General features: G+C 43.5%; 1 protein-coding gene across 2 annotated transcripts in view; it reads left to right on the top strand.

The window, feature by feature from the left end:
• Positions 1-19,952, top strand: part of HOMER2 (homer scaffold protein 2) — a 91,806-nt gene that overhangs the window by 23,865 nt on the left and 47,989 nt on the right. For both annotated transcript variants that reach the window (XM_077918837.1, XM_077918838.1), the window contains exon 2: positions 11,147-11,303. In XM_077918837.1, the coding sequence (XP_077774963.1) occupies positions 11,147-11,303 (157 nt within the window). The remainder of the gene's footprint in view (positions 1-11,146; positions 11,304-19,952) is intronic.

The following is a 19,952-nucleotide window of genomic DNA, read 5'->3' as shown; positions in this document are numbered from 1 at the left end:
CCACTCTAAAAACCATACATTAGTCATTTTAACAAAATGGTTTAATCCTGTTGCAGTCCCAATAATAAGTGATAGTGCTGCTAAATGGAAAGAATTTGTTCATGCTGGAAGTTAAACAGGCTCTGTAGCCCAACTCTGTGGCATTTGTATGTTTTTGTGATATTTTTCTCTCCATTCTCATCAAAATAGGCTTTCCAAGGTTTTGGGGTTTTTTGTGTGTGAAAAGGTTTTGTTTTTTTTAAACCCTCATTGACAAGTAATGGTGGTAAGATGAGTATACATACCATGCTCAATGATGCGTCTATCGTGGCACCTTAAAGGTAAAGGTAAAGGTACCCCTGCCCGTACGGGCCAGTCTTGACAGACTCTAGGGTTGTGCGCCCATCTCACTCAAGAGGCCGGGGGCCAGCGCTGTCCGGAGACACTTCCGGGTCACGTGGCCAGCGTGACATCGCTGCTCTGGCGAGCCAGCGCAGCACACGGAACACCGTTTACCTTCCCGCTAGTAAGCGGTCCCTATTTATCTACTTGCACCCGGGGGTGCTTTCGAACTGCTAGGTTGGCAGGCGCTGGGACTGAGCAACGGGAGCGCACCCCGCCGCGGGGATTCGAACCACCGACCTTTCGATCAGCAAGCCCTAGGCGCTGAGGCTTTTACCCACAGCACCACCCGCATCCCGCATCATGGCACCTTAAAACACACTAAAAGCAGGAACCACAGTCTGCCTGAGGATACTCACTGGGACCATGTGATGCATGCAAATATATGCAAAAATGCTCCCACAGCTTTTTTTAAAATAAAAAGCAACTCAGTTTCTGAGTGGAGATAAGCAGTAGTATGTGCATATAAGAATCCTTTGCTCTCCAACCAGTTTTCCACTTCAAAACCTTCCCCCTGATCTGCTTTCCTCCTTAACAGGTCTCCTGAAGTGTGTCTGTCCTCATAAGACCCTCATTGTTTCAGCTGTCAAGGCAGTCAGCTCTGTGTATTAGAAGCCTGTCCTAATGTGGTTGCAATTGCAGATTTATTGGTGTGGGTGTTGCTGTTTCCTGGAATTCAGTACCAGGGCACACTTTTTGGATGATGGACCACCAAATGAGCAGGCGGCAGCTGTGCATCCTTCCTCTGATAAATTCTCCAGCTGCTTCCGACAGTACAGTACACAAGCAGAGCGACCCATCACACAGTCCGCAGGATCAATGCTTGTGCTCCCCTCAGGCTCTGGGATTAATACTGAACTAGGATTCTGGAGGAAATGTTCTGTGCTCGGTTTGTTGATCAGTGCTTGACAGTGTTCCATTTACCCTAGATTCTAACTTTTTCCAACAACAGCAGCAGCGAAAAAGAAACCCACATGGTTTTTTGAGGGTGGTAAGTGTTAAATTTATTTCCAACACAGTGGAAATAATCACCATATGGTTATGTGATTTTTGCAAGCTGTCCAAAGACAACTAAAATACAATTAGTCTATCTGTTCCATTTGTCAATCTATAAGTGACACTGTTCACATCCCTCGCAGTGCTGGTTGCTGGCAGTATAAAAGGCTTGATTGGCCTACCTGTCTTCTCCTATTAGGATCAATATTCAAATGAAATGGAACAGCCACAACAACAGAACAGAACACCAACCTTTCAACTTTTTGTTGAAGGGTGAGAAGCTTTATATGCATGTCTGAAGGCTTGGTTTAACAGTCAATCCCTCTTTTCCCAGAGAACTCTTGGAATTGTAGCTCTGTGAAGGGAATAGTGGTCAACTGTGCCCTCCATCTTTTCCAACATCAGGGTCTTTTCCAGGGAGTCTTCTCTTCTCATGAGGTGGCCAAAGTATTGGAGCCTCAGCTTCAGGATCTGTCCTTCCAGTGAGCACTCAGGGCTGATTTCCTTCAGAGAGAGATCCTGAAGCTGAGGCTCCAATACTTTGGCCACCTCATGAGAAGAGAAGAATCCCTGGAAAAGACCCTGATGTTGGGAAAGGTGGAGGGCACAAGGAGAAGGGGATAACAGAGGACGAGATGGTTGGACAGTGTTCTCGAAGCTACCATCATGAGTTTGACCAAACTGCGGGAGGTAGTGGAAGACAGAAGTGCCTGGTGTGCTCTGGTCTATGGGGTCACGAAGAGTTGGACATGACTAAACAACTAAACAACAGCAACAGCAACTTCTCAGCATTATTAATAAATTACATTACCCAGGGTTTTCTGGGGGAAGTTATGAATGCTTAAAGTGGTATGATACCGCTTTAAATGTACAGCTCAGATGGGGCCATGGGTGGTGAAGGATGAAGGGAGTTGTAGTCCAACCCCTGAAGGGCTGTAGGTTTACCTTCCTTTGGATTAAAATGTGCTTAGAATAGTCTGGGAATGGGTCTCTACTTTAAGGCCTGCTGCTAGCAAACATAGATGTGGACAGGGGAGCTTCATTTTTGTGTGAAGAGCACAGAAATAAATCAGAAGTAGAGGAAGCTGAGTGCCAGGCAGGTTTATATCCTTCATTTTAATACTGTGTCCTGGTTGGTATTTGAGGTGTCCAAATATATTGTCACAGCTTCTTTCCGAACAATTTCTAGTCTTGTGTAAAATTCAAGTATACATGGGCTGTGGAATCTCGTTTATGCTTAGTTCAGGGCCACACAAAATAGGATTTATAACTACATCATAATTAACATATTTCTTCAGCTTTGCCTTCAGGCACAAGAACAGGCTCCCCCCCCCCCTTTTTTAAATGCATTTTAATTTTTGAAGTTGTGAACTGGTTCATCCATTCACCCCCACCTTCCTGAATATACATAGGCAAGTTATGCTGATACACTCCAGGCCTATTATTAATTGCAGGCGTGAATTAATACCCCCAAATCCATTTTTTAAAACACATGATTGCTCTGCTTTTATCATATTTAAAATAAGTCATAGCTAACAATTTTCAGACGGGTAGCTGTGTTTGTCTGTTGCAACAAAAACAAAGTAATCTTAAAGTGTGTGTGTGTGTGTGTGTGTGTGCGCGCACACATAAGATTATATTATATAATAGGGGGCCATTTTGTATTCATCTTGTCCTTCTTGTCATCTGCAAAATACATTTTTTAAAAAAAGATATTTATTGAAATTTTCAAATTTAATACATTAAAAAAGAATCAAAAAAGAAAAAACAAAAAAGTTTAAAAACACATAAAGTTCACAATCCTTATTTTTCAATAACATATTTCCCTGACTTCCCCACACCTCCCCTTCTTATATTCCAATTCAAATTGTTAGTTCAGCAAGTCCTTAGCCCTAATTTTTGACCTATTTCTATTTAGTTCATTTTAAAAAACCAATTTTGCCTTATCCAGACTTAAACATCAATACTTATACATCAGTACTCATTCTTAAAACATTTTTCTAAAGTCGACCCAAATTCCCTTCCACAAATTCCCCAATTTTCATACAAATAACAAAACAAAGTAAAAACAAAACAGATTGTAATTATGTACCCTTTGGATTCCCAAACTCCACCCCCCCCCCCTTTCCCGGTTTCAGTCCCCAACAAATGTCCATCAGTCTTAGTCTACTATCAGCCTGGAGATCTCACGTCCGAGGCTCTTAATTCTCTCTTAATTCCTCTCTGCCAGTTTTTTTGATAGTCCTTAATATTAAACACCAGATCTTGGAGAAGCTCTGGCCCAACGGGATCCATGTTTCTTCCAGCCAGACCTCCATACTTAAAAGTGGAGCCCGAATCTTGTTTCTTACTCCTTTCAAGTCCAAATGTCCCCAAAGCTCCAACTTCCACCTTAAGCAAATTTGTAATCCTTGGGTCTTCAGATCTCCACATAAGGAGATCTCTCCATTCTTCAATCTCCAATTCAGACCAGATTTTCAACATCAAGTTCTTATTTTCCTTTGTTGCCATCATGTCAGGCCTCTGGCTCTCCTTTGTCATCTGCAAAATTACAGCTCCTCCTTCCTTTTCTTCAGGAACAACATATATCTCCTTCTCCACACTCTCAAAGCTCTCAAGTTTCTCTTTTTGTCCAGTTGCGTGGACTTCCTGATTCAAATCCTTATCAAATTCAGTGATGTTGTTTACTGTTAAGTCCAGAGCTGTAACATTTGTAGCCAAAACATCAATTTGGCCTTGTAACTTTCCCAAGAGAACAAAAACTCTGTCCAAGTCAGCCTGAATTTTCCCTCCTCCAGCCATTCTTGTAATGTCCCAAAACCCCCTTTAGAGGGATTTTGGTTACTTAATATTTCTTCCAGTTCAAATCCAAAAATCAAGTTAGTTTGTATCAGTTCTTCCTTGTTTTCAACAAATTGTAACCAAATTGTAACAAATATAACCAGCAGAAGCAACAGAAACAAAGTTCTCTTTTTCCGTCTTGACAGCTAATTTGACAGCTGTCAAACTCTTCAATACCTCATCAACAGGCTCTCGCGGAGCACTCCCGGGTCCGGGGGGGTGGCACTTCAGCTCCCAAGATTAGCTCTTTATCCTCCAGTAAGATTTCTTATACTGCCAAATCGTGAAATTAAAGTCTTTTACCAAGTAGAAAAGGGGGGGTTCTCTCGACCTTAGTTAGCAGGTCCTTGCTTTAGATTATTTACAAGACGGGGAGACGGACTTCCTGTTTGCGCCTTCCCCGATCGTGCCTAATTCAAAAGAAAATTTTCTTTACAATTCCAATTTCCGTACTACTCATGGGTTGTTCCTTTAAATTCCAATTGCTCACAAGAAGAAGTCAGCGCTCTCCGACCATGGCAGTGCGGCTTCACTCCGCAGGAGAAGCAGTCGACTCTCAGCACCGCGCCGCTCACCCCGTCCCCCGTTCCGAAGCCTTTAAAAAGGCTCCTACGCAGGTCGGGGGCGCAAATGGTGCCCGCCGAGTCACCAGGTTCACAGGCTTCACCGCCTGTGATTTCTGAGGGTCCCCGCGTCGCCGCAGCGGCAAGACCCGATCCTGCGGAGCCGATTCCCTCCGGAGCTCAGAGGGAATCCGCCATTAGTCGATGGCGCTAACCCGGAAGTCCCTGCAAAATACATTTTTGGGCATCAGATGTGGGCATTTGAAAGAAACAGGGCATGGGGAAGGATACCTACTCAGCAAACAAACTTCTATGTGTGCACTGCTGTGTAATAAACTGAGTTGCACTGTAACACATAGGGCTTATAAAGGTGATATTAAAAATGAACAAATCCCTGGGTCTTGGGTGGCATTGTCCAGAAAGTTCTTAAAGAACTAAGATATGCAGCCTTCCTGTATCCCTCCGGTTGGCCATCATGAGAACAGGATGTTGAACTAAAGATGTGCCTTTTCGTCTCATCTGGCAGGTCTGCTATTATGCTCCCAACTCCTGCTGTTCTGACCATTGGCTGGGGCATCTCAGCCTGATTGATATGAGTTGGAGTCCAAGATGACCACCATAGCTCATTTGGTTAGAGCATGGTGCTGATAATGCCAAGGTTGCAAGTCTGATCCCTGTACAGTGGTACCTCGGGTTAAGTACTTAAGTCGTTCCGGAGGTCCGTTCTTAACCTGAAACTGTTCTTAATCTGAAGCACCACTTTAGCTAATGGGGCCTCCTGCTGCCGCCACGCCACTGGAGCACGATTTCTGTTCTCATCCTGATGCAAAGTTCTTAACCCGAGGTACTATTTCTGGGTTAGCGGAGTCTGTAACCTGAAGCATTTGTAACCTGAAGCGTATGTAACCCGAGGTACCACTGTATAGGGCAACTGCATATTTCTGCATTGCAGGGGGTTGCCTAGATGATTCTCAGGATCCCTTCCAATGCTATGATTCATGATCATTTGGTTCCCTGCCCCTATACTAGCTACTCTGCCATGCTGGCTTATGCCTGGCTGTTGGGAATGTTTACCAACCCACAACAGAGCATTTCAGCTACCTTACCACCTGAAACCTGGCATGCTTCTGAACACCTAAATATGTTCAAATTACGATCGAATCATCAGATGTAAGCTTGTTCTTTAGCTAAAGGATAAATCTTGGGTATGTAGGCTTTTAAAAATCTGGCTGTGGTTCAGTAGCTGAAGGTGCTCACAAGATGTAAGGCAGCTCGAACAAGTGAAACTCTTTAAGAAGACTCGCCATTTGTTCCACCCACTGTTTTGTCATTATTGGATTTTCAGCTTTTTATGTACATATACCATTTCTTCCCTTCCCCTGGCATTGTGGGTGTGTAGGATGCTTGGAGAAAATTCGCTATGTAGAGCTGTTTAATGAGGGCTGGTTTGGAAACGTTAAAAGCTGGTAATGTGCATGCTTGATGTCAGTGGCCATCATTATCTATTGAAGCGGCCTCCATCCTTTTTTGGCACATTTGGAAGGTCACAAATAGTCACCACACCTTAAAAGTACAGAAACAGGCAGGTTTTCCCTTAATCAATAAACTGAGGCATGTACATCAGCCGCCACTGCACTTGGTCAGAGGGAGAAGGTCTTTCACACTACTTCCATTCAGAAGGAAGAGGAAGGTGGGTTTCCTATCCTGGCCTCTAGGAAAAGGTTGATTTGATGAAGGGGCCATGTTCTGTGTAGGAGAAACTGAGCAAGTGAATCAAAAGAGCAAGCAGTCTCATGCATCTTGGCTTGGAAGACCTGACCCCTGTCTTGCAGGCAGGCCTTTTTCCACCTGGCCTGGGAAGGCGGGGCCCGGACTGACTCCAGCTACAAATGCTGAGGCTGCTGAACAGATGCATGGGCTGGGGTGTTGTTAAGGGGTGTTTGTTGGCAGGGGGTGGTTGCTGTTAATTTTTTGTATCTTTATTTTAGGTGCCATGAGTCAGGTGGAAATTGCTCAGCCTGCTTGTGCACATTTTCGTGTTTTGTTCATTGTTTATGAATACTAATGTTGTGTTTGTGGTTATGTCATTTTTTGTATGTTGTAAGCTGCCTTCAGCATGGTTTTAACTTTGGAAAGGTGGCAAACAACTATAGTGATTGATTGATTTTTGAGGACACATTTACTGAAGCCTTCTGCAGGCGCCTGGAGCTGCGTTGGTGACCCCTGATCTCTTGTGATAGGCTCAACACTTTCAAGTGTGTAGGCTTCATGGAGCCCCTGTTGAAAGAACTCCAGGGCTGCTATTGGTTTGAACACCAAGGTGTTAGAAGCAGTGTGGTTCATCAGAGGGTTGATTTTCAAAACAGCACCACAACTCTTAGTTTCCCCAGATACATTGTTGTTGTTGTTTAGTCGTTTAGTTGTGTCCGACTCTTCGTGACCCCATGGACCAGAGCATGCCAGGCACTCCTGTCTTCCACTGCCTCCCGCAGTTTAGTCAAACTCATGCTGGTAGCTTCGACAACACTGTCCAACCATCTCGTCCTCTGTTGTCCCCTTCTCCTTGTGCCCTCCATCTTTCCCAACATCAGGGTCTTTTCCAGGGAGTCTTCTCATGAGGTGACCAAAGTATTGGAGCCTCAGATTCAGGATCTGTCCTTCCAGTGAGCACTCAGGGCTGATTTCCTTCAGAATGGAGAGGTTTGATCATCTTGCAGTCCATGGGACTCTCAAGAGTCTCCTCCAGCACCATAATTCAAAAGCATCAGCCTTCTTTATGGTTTAGCTCTCACTTCCATACATCACTACTGGGAAAACCATAGCTTGAACTATACGGACCTTTGTTGGCAAGGTGATGTCTCTGCTTTTTAAGAAGCTGTCTAGGTTTGTCATAGCTTTTCTCCCAAGAAGCAGGCGTCTTTTAATTTCGTGACTGCTGTCACCATCTGCAGTGATCATGGAGCCCAAGAAAGTAAAATCTCTCACTGCCTCCATTTCTTCCCCTTCTATTTGCCAGGAGGTGATGGGCCCAGTGGCCACGATCTTCGTTTTTTTGATGTTGAGCTTCAGACCACATTTTGCACTCTCCTCTTTCACCTCATTAAAAGGTTCTTTAATTCCTCCTCACTTTCTGCCATCAAGGTTGTGTCATCTGCATATCTGAGGTTGTTGATATTTCTTCGGGCGATCTTAATTCCGGCTTGGGATTCATCCAGCTCTGCCTTTCGCATGATGAATTCTGCATATAAGTTAAATAACCAGGGAGACAATATACAGCCTTGCCATACTCCTTTCCCAATTTTGAACCAATCAGTTGTTCCATATCCAGTTCTAACTGTGGCTTCTTGTCCCACATAGAGATTTCTCAGGAGGCCGATGAGGTGATCAGGCACTCCCCAGATATACTTCACAAATAAAGATTGCTTCAATTAATGATCACCTGGCTTGTAATGATTTAAATGCATACCCAGGTGTGTGGTGTAAATTAGTTGCTTTTCATCTAAAATAACTCTCACAATGACTTACGAAAAAGAAAACTTGTTATAATTTTTCCTGCATCAAGCAGCCTTGGGTAGAATGGTTGTCTGTTAAATGGTTAGCCTTCATGGCTGTCTTAGAAGACGATAGACCTGATTGGGCCTTTGGAGAAGGGACTTAGCTCAGTGGTAGAGCATCTGTTTTGCATGCAAAAGGTCCTGAGTTCAGTGCCCAGCATCGCCAGGTAGGGCTGGGAAAGACTCCCCCCTGAAACCCATTGCCAGTCAGTATAGACAATATTGAGCTCGCTGAACGAATGGTCTGACTTGATATAAAGCAGTTTCCCATGTCCTTCCTCTGCCCTTAGCAAGTATCTGTCAAAGAGCATGTCTGTGTTTGCCTGGAAGGAGTTTAGTCCATACCACCCAACGTTTATCTGATGAAAATAAGGACGTCCTATTCATCATCCGGACGCGGGTGGCGCTGTGGGTTAAACCACAGAGCCTAGGACTTGCTGATCAGAAGGTCAGCGGTTCGAATCCCCACGATGGGGTGAGCTCCCGTTGCTCGGTCCCTGCTCCTGCCAACCTAGCAGTTCGAAAGCACGTCAAAGTGCAAGTAGATAAATAGGTACCACTCCGGCAGGAAGGTAAACGGCGTTTCCGTGCGCTGCTCTGGTTCGCCAGAAGCAGCTTAGTCATGCTGGCCACATGACCCTGAAGCTGTACGCCGGCTCCCTCGGCCAATAAAGCGAGATGAGCGCCGCAACCCCAGAGTCGGCCACGACTGGACCTAATGGGCAGGGGTCCCTTTACCTTTACCTTATTCACCACCACCACCACCAACAACAACAACAACAACAACACCTCTCCCATCTGACTGGGTTACCCCAGCCACTCTGGGAGACTTTCAACATATATAAGCACAATAAAACATTAAACATTTAAAAAGTCCCTATATAGGGCTGCCTTCAGATGTCTTCTAAAGGTTGTATAGTTATCTCCTTGGCTTGGGGGGTCACATAACTCCATCCCCCGCAACATTTCTCCGATGAAAATAGGGATGTCCTAAGGAAAAGTGGGACGTTCCAGGATCAAATCAGAAACCGGGACAGCATCTGTAAATCTGGGACTGTCCCTGGAAAATAGGGACACTTGGAGAGGTCTGTTAGTCTGAGCCCCGTTAAAAGGTGGAGTTATGTGCCTATATCAAGGAGTGTTGCTGCAGGGGGACATTTAAGGACAAGGTTTTGGTTATTATGCACGTGGAGCCTTCTCTGCAGGTGGACGAGTCTTTATCAAAAATTCTGCTTCAGTCATCCTTGATGACTAGAAACTGTTTCCTTATATCTGCATTGATGGCTCTTGGCTACTAGCTGTAGTCCACATCTTGCTTGATTAGGGGCCAGAGAAGAAACAGAAGAGCAGTTGTATTGTGGTCAGTGAAGGAGAAAGAGTTGTGCAGCTGGCTGAATGTCCAAGAGCATTCTCTGTGTTTTGGGGACTTGATGGGTTTTTTTGGGTGCTTGTGCTCAACGCACACACACACACACACACACACACACACGCTTGTTTGCAGCACGTTCTCCCTCTTCCTCTCTCCAGAAGGACTCTGACCTTAGTTTGTTCATTTTTTCAACTGCCCTGGAACCTGTGGCACTTGGGAATGTTGAGCAACAATACATATGCCGTTTTAAAATGAGCGCACCACATGTGGTTGATACCTCATACTCCTTTTTACTTTTGTAAGTTGTACCGAGTCGCTTACAAAAAAGGCAAAGTAAAAGGGAGAATTGCAAGAATTGGTGGAAACCTTGTTCTTTACTTGTTTGTGAGGAATACCTGCTATAAGAATCCTGCACCTGGGATGAAACCAAGAAGCAGAATTTTAATCCCTCAAACTGTGGATTTTTTAAAATTAAGCTTTACTCTGGGGAACCTTTGCATTTTGTAGATAAAATGCATGACACAATCTTCTTCTCAACCATCTAGGTACTGGTCATTTTTATATGCGTGGATCTACACTGGAGATTGCTTATTAGAATGCAGAAGGGGATTGGGGAAGAATGATGGTGCTTCCTGTATGCTGTTCACATTATATTTGAATTCATTTTATCGTCCTGCTGCACTAGCATTCAACAGAGCCACCTGCTTAGAAACGTGTGTTGTGTATTAAACTATGTACCTGGATTACAGTACTAAGCTTCAGTTGTCTCTGGTATTTGCACAAGGTAATTTCTGGCATTAGCTGAAAATACACAGATTTGTCATAAAGTTGGCCACAGGTCTGGGCATGGGACGTTTTCCCGTTTTAAGTGTCGACATCTAAAAGCTTTAAAATATATATATTTTAAAAATCATTATTGTCTTTCAAAGTGGCAGTGGTAAGAGAATGTGATCATGGAGCACATAACTATCTGACATATTTATTCCATCATCCTTTCAAGGATCTGATGATCTCTTCTCTTTACACGCACACACAACCATTTCTCCCAGAAGAAAACAGCTACTTAAACCTTATAACTTCACAGCCGTGAGTGGTTGGTGACACATGCAGGAAAAGGAGCTGTGGAATTTGGCTGTTTGGTAATAGTGTGGAAATTTAAGAAGAAGGAGCGCGGTGCTAGCAAGTTTTGGCACTTCCCAGGATAAGGAGGAGGTAAAATGTAAGGTGATATGGGTCAGAATAGGTATAGGACTTAAGTGGTGTAACTCTTTGTAGCTTTGCTCTCCTGCTTCAGAATTCCAGAGTTCTCATCCTGAGCTGTTTCAACACTGGGCTAGACTTGATCAACGTTACGTTGTTGATCAAGGGCAGAACAGACGCGGCATTTCCATCTTTCACAAACTCATGATGCATTCCATTTCTCCTGTCCCTCCCTATTCCAGAGAGCAGCCCATCTTCACCACCAGAGCGCATGTGTTCCAAATTGACCACACCACCAAGAAGAACTGGGTACCTGCAAGCAAGCAGGCTGTAACTGTTTCCTACTTCTATGACAGCACAAGAAACAGCTATCGGATAATCAGTGTGGATGGCACCAAGGTAGGAGGTTGGCCCAGATACATCTGGCATGCTTGCAGAATTGAAATATCATTGAAGTGGGAAAATTTGTATGAATGTGACTCATGTACATTTATCTCTCTCTCATTCATATATATATATATATATATATATATATATATATATATATATGAATGAATGAAACTTTTATAGGCTTGTCCATATTTCATAAACTTTAGTTGTTGCAGGAAAGTTGGGGTGTATGGTTAATCGTGAAAACGTATGCATTTCATTGGAAGAAAAGCATAGGATGACTAAGAGAGTCTTTTACTTACCAACTCACCTGATAGCCACAGGCAGCCAGGAATTTCCTGCAAGTGAGTGCTGGAGGGGGAGGGACAGACCTCTCTATTCTTCAGTCTGTTTGGATTCCATCTGGCTGTGGAGGACAGGAAACCCATCTCTCCTTTACCAGTATGTTTGATAAAATGTAGGTTCCTCCCCCCTACGATACACACAATGTCTGCTAAGAAGACAGCTGGCTGCTGAGAGTTCCCTATCCCATAATAACCCTTGGTGGCCAGCATGGTAAAACAGGCTACTATTCTCTTACCAAACTAGTCAAACAAACAAACAAACAAACAAACAAACAAACAAACATCGCTATCAACTTTTTTGAGCTTCTTCCTCTTATTCCAGCCTTTTAAATTTGAGGTAGCTTGGTAAATTGTCTAGTAAGGTTCTCATATTGTGTCAGTGGTGGAGCTGAGGAGCTCTTTTCAGTGCCTAGCTGGGAAATTACTGGGAGTTTTTGTTAAGCTGTTCCGTGAGTTCTTAAAGGAAGACATGAATTATGAGATTGTAATTTTAGTGTTGCAGAAAAGCTATGATCAGTAATAGCTCTTTGCTAACGGTATTTCATAAATACATTTTAATTGTGTGGGTGCTTTACTTAACCGTTTTGTTTAATGGACAAAGGGATATTGCTCCTCTCTTTCTCCCCTCCCCCTTCCAAGCAGAATTGGTTGTAGAAACTTATTTTGGAGGTAAAAAGATGGGAGTTTTAGCTCAAGGTTTGCATCTCTAGACAGAGAGATAGTATTAAGAATCTATTTGATACAGGATGTTGTTTTGGTTGGGTTTTTGTTGTTGTTGCAATACTTAATGTTATGACTTGCGTTTCCTAGGCTCAAGGTAACTTCCAAAAACTGGCTGCAACCTTTGCCTCATTTTATGATCACAGCAGCGGTCTCTGGCGTCATTCAGCCATAGCAGCGAGCCATATGCCTGCAACATTGTCTCTCCTTGGGCCAGCCGATTGCTTACCTTATTTCTGAGTTTTAGGGAAATTATATTTTGCTGTTGCTTGCAAACTGTGGTTTGCACAAGCCATAGATTGCTCCCCGCCACAACCAACTCATTCACGCAGCACTAAACCGTGGTTTGGCAGTAATGTCGCCTCCATCAGGAACCCTGTTTCCAAAGGTAATCAGGGATGTGGCTTGATTTAGATGATAATGTAGTGCTGTGGAATTTGACCCCAATGCCCTTGTAGTGAAACCCTGAAGTTTTAACATAAGAAGCTACCTTATGCCATTGGTCTGTCTAACTCAGTGTCGTCTACACTGACTGATGGTGGCTCTCCAGGGTTTCCAAACCCTGCTTGGAGATAACAGATTGAACCCGGGACCTTCTGCATATGAAACAGGTGTTCTGCCGCTTAGCTATGGCACCCCCCCAAGAGAAATACAGGGAAGGTGTATGTGTAAAGACATCACAGAATAGAACATACGGAGGATTAGGAGAGGAAGGGTTTCTAACCTATTTTTAATACCACTTGAGCCAGTTACGGTGCTAAATGCATTGGGGGTGTGTGTGAAGTTGTTGACTCATAGGAACATGGAAACTGCCTTCTGCTGAGTCAGACCACTGGTCCATCTAGGGCAGTACTTCCTGCAGCAACTGGCGGTGGGTTTCAGGGAAGGGGACATTTACTGTATTTTTCGCTCTATAAGACACACTTTTCCCCTCCTAAAAAGTAGGGGAAAATGTGTGTGTGTGTCTTATGGAGCGAATGCAGGCGGGAGGCTCTACTCAGCGCTCACTTTAAAGAGCCGCGTGGAGTGTGTGTGTGGCTCTTGGGGGCTCTTCCCTGAGGAGGGAAAAGGGCTGCCCTTGGGGAGAGGCTGCGTGCAGCTATCCCATAAGCCTGGACAGCAAGAGGCTATCCCAGAAGCCAGATCCCTCTTGCTGTTCTGGCTTCTGGGATTCAGAATATATTTTTTTTCTTGTTTTCCTCCTCCAAAAACTAGGTGCATCTTACGGTCTGGTGCATCTTATAGAGCAAAAAATACGTACATCTCCAGCTGGATCTTCTGCAGGTAAAGCTGGTGTTCTGCCTCTGTGTGCAGGGCAAGGTCAAATTCTCAACTTGAAATCGAGTGTCAGACAAATTCCAGGTTACCCATGAGCAATTTGTAGGCAGCCTAGAACAGGGGTCTGCAACCCGCGGCTCTGGAGCCGCATGTGGCTCTTTTACACCTTTGCCGCGGCTCTGGGGCGGATACTAGCGAGGGGAGGAGGCGCATTGTGCGCCCCGACACTCCCCACTGTGGCGGGCGCTGTACTGGCTGTGACGTCGCATGGGGGCGGTGCATGCGTTAGTCACGCACCGTCCCGACGTCACCTTCCCGCCCGCTGTCAGATCGCGGCTCCGGAGATATATTTGTTTTAAATGTTGCAATGGTTTTGCGGCTTCCAGTTTTTTTCCCCTTCGGAAACGGGTCCAAGTGGCTCTTTTTGTCTTAAAGGTTGCAGACCCCTGGCCTAGAAGCTTGTTTCTCTTGCCCATCAGTTGCTGAGGATAAAGAGGCATTTTGCACACCACACAAAAGCAAAGTGTTGCAAAGGCGTTTGCCATCAAACATGCATTGACAGGGTGCTGCAGCCGGTTGTGTATGTTTGCACATGTGTTCACACACCCACGCTCATGCGTGCAAACTTGGTTGCCACCAGTGGTGCGCATTTAAAGCTGATCATTTTAAAACACTGAAAGCACAAGGTGCTTCAGTTTCAAGAGTATGGTGTGCAAGTTCTTTTAGGTGCAAGGGAACTTCTGGGGAAACACAACTTAAGTCACCCCGAAAGAAGATATTGGAGCACTTCACATCACTTGAGTGTGTATGTGCACAGAAAATAGTAGAACTAGCTTGAAAGGCAATATATGGAGAACTGCATTAATCATTGCAACGCATCCCTGGTTGTATAACATTGTTATAATTATGCAATAATGCTTTTGGAAGTAGTATAGTGGGTGTGGCTGTGAGGGTGTGTGGCTATGACTATCTCAAAATTCACCCACTTCTGAATGCTGCTACTCCACTGGTTGTCACATTCATACCGTGCACAGTTTGGGTTAGATAAATGGCAGAGAGAATGCTCAACTCTCCTCTTCCTGCTGTTGCTTTTTCTGTGGGAAGTGGCTTTTCCAGTTTTAAAAGGTTGCTGGCGTACTGTTGCATGCACCAACAATGGCCTTCTACCCTGAGGTAAATGGGAGTCTGTGTTATATACTCTGCAGGCTTGCTGTGAGTTCCAGTGTGCCTGGAATCTTCCGCTTAAAAAATAATAGCTGCATCTCTCAGAAAAGTTTGTACAGTGGTGCCTCGCAAGACGAAAAGAATCCGTTCCGCTATTCTCTTCGTCTTGCAGTTTTTTTGTCTTGCGAAGCAAGCCCATTAGTGGCTTAGCGGATTAGCGCTATTAACGGCTTAGCGGGCTTAGCGGATCAGCTGATAAGCGGCTTAGCAGATCAGCTGTTAAGCGGCTTAGCGGATCAGCTGATAAGCGGCTTAGCGATCAGCTGTTAAGCGGCTTAGCGGATCATCTGATAAGCGGCTTAGCGATCAGCTGTTAAGCGGCTTAGCAGCTTAGCGGATCAGCTGTTAAGCGGCTTAGCGGATCAGCTGATAAGCGGCTTAGCGGCTTGGGAAAAGGGGGGGGGAACCTGCAGGAACTCGCAAGACATTTTCATCTTGCGAAGCAAGCCCATAGGAAATTCGTTTTGCGAAGCACCTCCAAAACGGAAAACCCTTTCGTCTAGCGGGTTTTCTGTCTTGCGAGGCATTCATCTTGCGGGGCACCACTGTACTAAACTTGAAAATTGCACCTAATATGTGGCCATTTAATGCAGACCAGACTTTTAAAGTTTTGACAAGACCTGCTGAGTGCAACTGGTCTGTTGCCTAGGGTAGCATGTTGCAGGGGCTGCAAAAGAAAAACACTGGTAGACAAGAAAATCTGCTTGTTTGCTGCAGATGTCTTTCTGAGTGTTAAGGGTGTTTTGTTTGAAAGTGTTACTGCGGTTCATGGTGTGTAGTTGTGCACTCGCTAATTCATCTTCCCTTCACGTCTAAAAGCCTCCTTCATGTGTTACTTGTGGGTAGAGACTATGGTGGAATCTACACACATATAAAAACCCTTCTGAAAATGCTTTTTTAAAAAAGCCTTTTAAAAAATACATTGAATTTTCCATAAGGCTCACCATCGCCATCTAATGTCACATTGTATATTGCACTTAAAACACACTTAAAATGTTTTATTTGCAGTTGTGTAGCTGAGTCCCTAGAGAGGTTTTTCTATTGTTTCAAAACAACACCAGCACCAAAAAAATAATAATCAAAAAACGAACCTGTGGAGCTTTTTTGTTCAAAGGCAACAGTGGGACAAGAGGGACGTATGCATGCGCAATGGGATGTGAAACTTATCTCAAACACTTTTCCTCACCTCTTACTTGTCTGTCTCCAGCTTTCTTGTGGTGAAGCTAGGTGATAAATGTGGGTACAGTGGTGCCTCGCAAGACGAAATTAATCCGTTCCGCAAGTCTCTTCGTCTTGCGGTTTTTTCGTCTTGCGAAGCACAGCTATTAGCGGCTTAGCGGCTATTAACGGCTTAGCGGCTATTAACGGCTATTAACGGCTTAGCGGCTTTAAGAAAAAGGAAACAAACTCGCAAGAACTCGCAAGACGTTTCGTCTTGCGAAGCAAGCCCATAGGGAAATTCGTCTTGTGGAACGACTCAAAAAACGGAAAACCCTTTCGTCTAGCGAGTTTTTCGTCTTGCGAGGCATTCGTCTTGCGGGGCACCACTGTACCTGAAGAGTGGAGTGCATAGCCTTCCACACTTGGCAAAGGAAAGCGGTACTCTTAATTTTAAGCGAGTTCAAAATTTGTTGATGTCATCTGACTTTCAGCTGCTGAGGCAGCTACTTCCATGAAATCTGTTGCCATGCCTTGCCACATTCTTTATTGAGGTAATAACATCTCAATACATATTCACCTTCAACCAGAAAGCACATTCCCACCTGGAGTTAGCATCAATTTGCACCAATTTGCATTTTCCTTCTTGTTGCCTCACCATCCATCTTATGGATGTTAACATCCAGACTACATTAGCAAGATTATGAGATGCAGTTCCCAGGTCGTATTTTGTCTAACCAAGTGATGCAACTGGCAGGTAAGTTCCATTGTCAGGAAAACATTCAACAGATTGTGGAGAAAATAGGGAATGTGCCTATTAATAGACCTAGTTTAGGGGCGGGGAATCTTTTATTCTCTTGGGAAATTGCTAGCTGGTGATGGGAGAGGCACCCGACTTTTTTCACTCTGCTACTGCCTTTTCCCTCTCCTTGCCACCTGTCTGAAATTTGGCTGAGGATTACATGCAGACCACCTCTAGTCTTGTCAAATAGGGCAGGCTCCCATTATTGCTATTTATCTTGACATTGGCAGAACAACCTTTCTAGATAAGACTACATATAACCAGGGTCCCTTTTGTGACAGCAGTTAGTGGTACAGAGTACCAGACCCTTTAATCAATCTATGACTACTAGCACCTCGTTTTTATTTTTCGCAGAAAAGGCAATGCATATAATAGCTACGTGTAATGTTTCTTGATAGCTCTTGACCATAAGAAAAACACCAGTAAAATCACTTGATTTCCCCCCCAGGAATAATCACCAATTAATTCATGAATATACTGCTTTATGCTGCAATAGACCTCTAGATGGTTTACAAGCATAAAAGCCAATTGCACAACCTCAGAAATGTTAAACATCCATAATTAAAATGCACAATTAAGATACACAATAAAACAATCCCATTAAAATATAAACACACATAATTAAAATATGCAATGAGGCAATTCCATTAAAGCATGGTTACAGAGAAACTTTCCACCGTGACTAAGAAATTATTTTTGTTCTTTTACTAATGAGCATCCTTGCTGCTTCAAGAGGGATGTACTAAAAGTCAAAGAAAGACAAATTAAAAGACATAGAATCCACTTTGTGTATGTGTGTATTTACTATGGCATATGAGAGTGAAGATGAGCGTAATACTTAGAGATCAGTAGGACTGGTTTGAAAGAACCTCTCTACATTGGACACAAATGCACCTTTTTGCCCTTTCAGAACAAACTGAAAAACCAGTTCCCCTCCTATTAAACACCCATTTACTCAGCTTAGAAATTCTTCAAGCATAATTGGAAATCTGGCTGGTAAATTATTTAACAGATCAACAAATGACCACCTTTGTGCTTGCATATCAGGCCAGATTGAAGACACTGTGCTATGTATATTGTGTTGCCATTTGATACAGCTCATCTATATCAAAGAATTTTCCAAGGGGCCAATCAGATGTTTTCAAAATTATATGGTTGCTGATGGATGTAGACAAGTTTGTTACCTACCGGGTAGTTTTATATGCACTTAATCCGCATGAAGGTTCTGGACTAATTTTTGGACTCCAAACAGTGTTGTCTGCCAGGGGGATTTTTAAATCTAAATTATTTTGGAGAATGTTGCGATTTTAAGTTTTGAAGATTTGCAGTTCCAAAAACTGATTTTTAAAAAACTTTGTCTTCGATAAATGTGCTTTTGTGATTCTTATATTGTAACGCTCATTGCCTACACACAATTAAAAACTGACTGACTTGACAGTTGGTCCAACATTCAACTTGTGCTGGAACATTTTAAGGCATTTTTACCCCAGGATGGGTTCCCCGGAAATAATGCAACTTGTAATGCAAGTTGCAATGCCAAACTTGCAAAGCAGATGAAGAGCATGCTGTGAGGACTCTTAACTTGTGTCTTTGCTACCTGATAAAAAGGAATGTTGCAGGTAAAAGAGAGGGGGAGAATTAACAGAGGGATTATTCTGGAGAAAGGGCATGAGCTCATGAAAATTATTGCACAGCGCATGGGGAAAACTACACACCAGACAGCTCATTAAAATCGACCTACATTGTTATTCCTTCAGAACAACGGTGACCTAAAAGGATGCAGATTTGAAAGAGCACAAGCAGTTGCCTTCTCTTCCCCTTGGGAGCCATGCAAAGGACAAGGCTGCCCAAACTTCTTTTTGTTCTAATCAAGTCACCTGTTGTTACCTGTTGAAAAAAATAACTGCCATGCTGAATAGCTGGGCTCAGACAAATTAACTTCTGTGGACTGCAGTGAGAACAAGTTGATTTTTTTTCATTTCATAATGGAATATAGAAGTATATATTGCACTGAGCTCTTCATGGGTGGATCTACACACAGGGGGGGAATGCTATAAATAAGGCAGAAATTAAATAGTTATAACAAAAGGGGCAAAACCTATGTAAAAAAGTTATAGAAATGTTTTGTGCTCTCTGGCGCCATCTGGTGTTGCATGCTTATAATGCATTCAGATCCCCCCCTTTTCTTTTACTAATGTAGCTGAGTCCCAAACTGTTTGAAGTCTTTCAACTTGGTGTGCTTACTGAGAAATTAGGCTTTCTCACAAAAGGGCGGAAGGAGATTTCATTAATCAGTTTTTAAATTAGCGTCTTGTCCTACCTCCCAGGGTGGTACTGACTGGGATTAGAACACTTACATGATGGTTTGATTATGTTTTTAGATGTTTTAAATTGTTTTTAAGCATGTTTTGTTTTGTTGTTAATTGTACTGTTTTATCACTGAATTTACCTTTGAGCTGTTCTAGTGCTGAAAGAGGGTGAAGCGGTCTCTTTCCACACTATACATGATTATATAAATGTCACGTCTCCTCTTAATCATCTTGCTTTCTAAATGAAAAGTGCAAATGCTGCAGCCATTTCTTCGCAGAGAAGGCATCTCATCCTCTTGAACATGTTAGTTGCTCTTTTCCAGCTGTCCAGCTTACCTTTTTTGAGGTGGCACAATTAGAATTACGCACAGTCCTGCACATACTGACGATGAACACCTCTTCTTTCTTAGGCTAGTTTTTTTTTGGGGGGGGAGGGAGTTTTACTTTTTATGTTCCCACTAATGTCTCTTTATAAAACTCTGTTTGTCACTAGTTTGCTGTTCAAATCTCGGATGAAGCTTTTGAGATTTATTTTCCCATGAAAGGAAGCTTCATGCTGTTACATCTTCGCCATTGCGCCGCAGAGCATCATCCAACTTCCAATAAATTGAGATACGTCAGTAGATGCCTGCTCACTAATCATAGTGCTTGTTCTGCACACCAGCGAATTACTGGGTCTGGCTTATGGGAAGTACAGTGAAAGATCAGGGGAGGTGTATTTATCTTCGCAAAGTAATTTTAATGGAACACACATGGCTATCCAGCTTAAGAATGGCTTGCAGCAGTTCTGTATATTATAACTCCATGTAGCTGTTGGGATCCC

This window comes from Podarcis muralis, chromosome 14, assembly GCF_964188315.1.
Source record: "Podarcis muralis chromosome 14, rPodMur119.hap1.1, whole genome shotgun sequence".
In the NCBI taxonomy this organism is placed as follows: Eukaryota; Metazoa; Chordata; class Lepidosauria; order Squamata; family Lacertidae; genus Podarcis; species Podarcis muralis.
The sequence above is the reverse complement of the archived record's forward strand: the minus strand, read 5'-3'. Positions and strand labels throughout refer to the sequence as shown.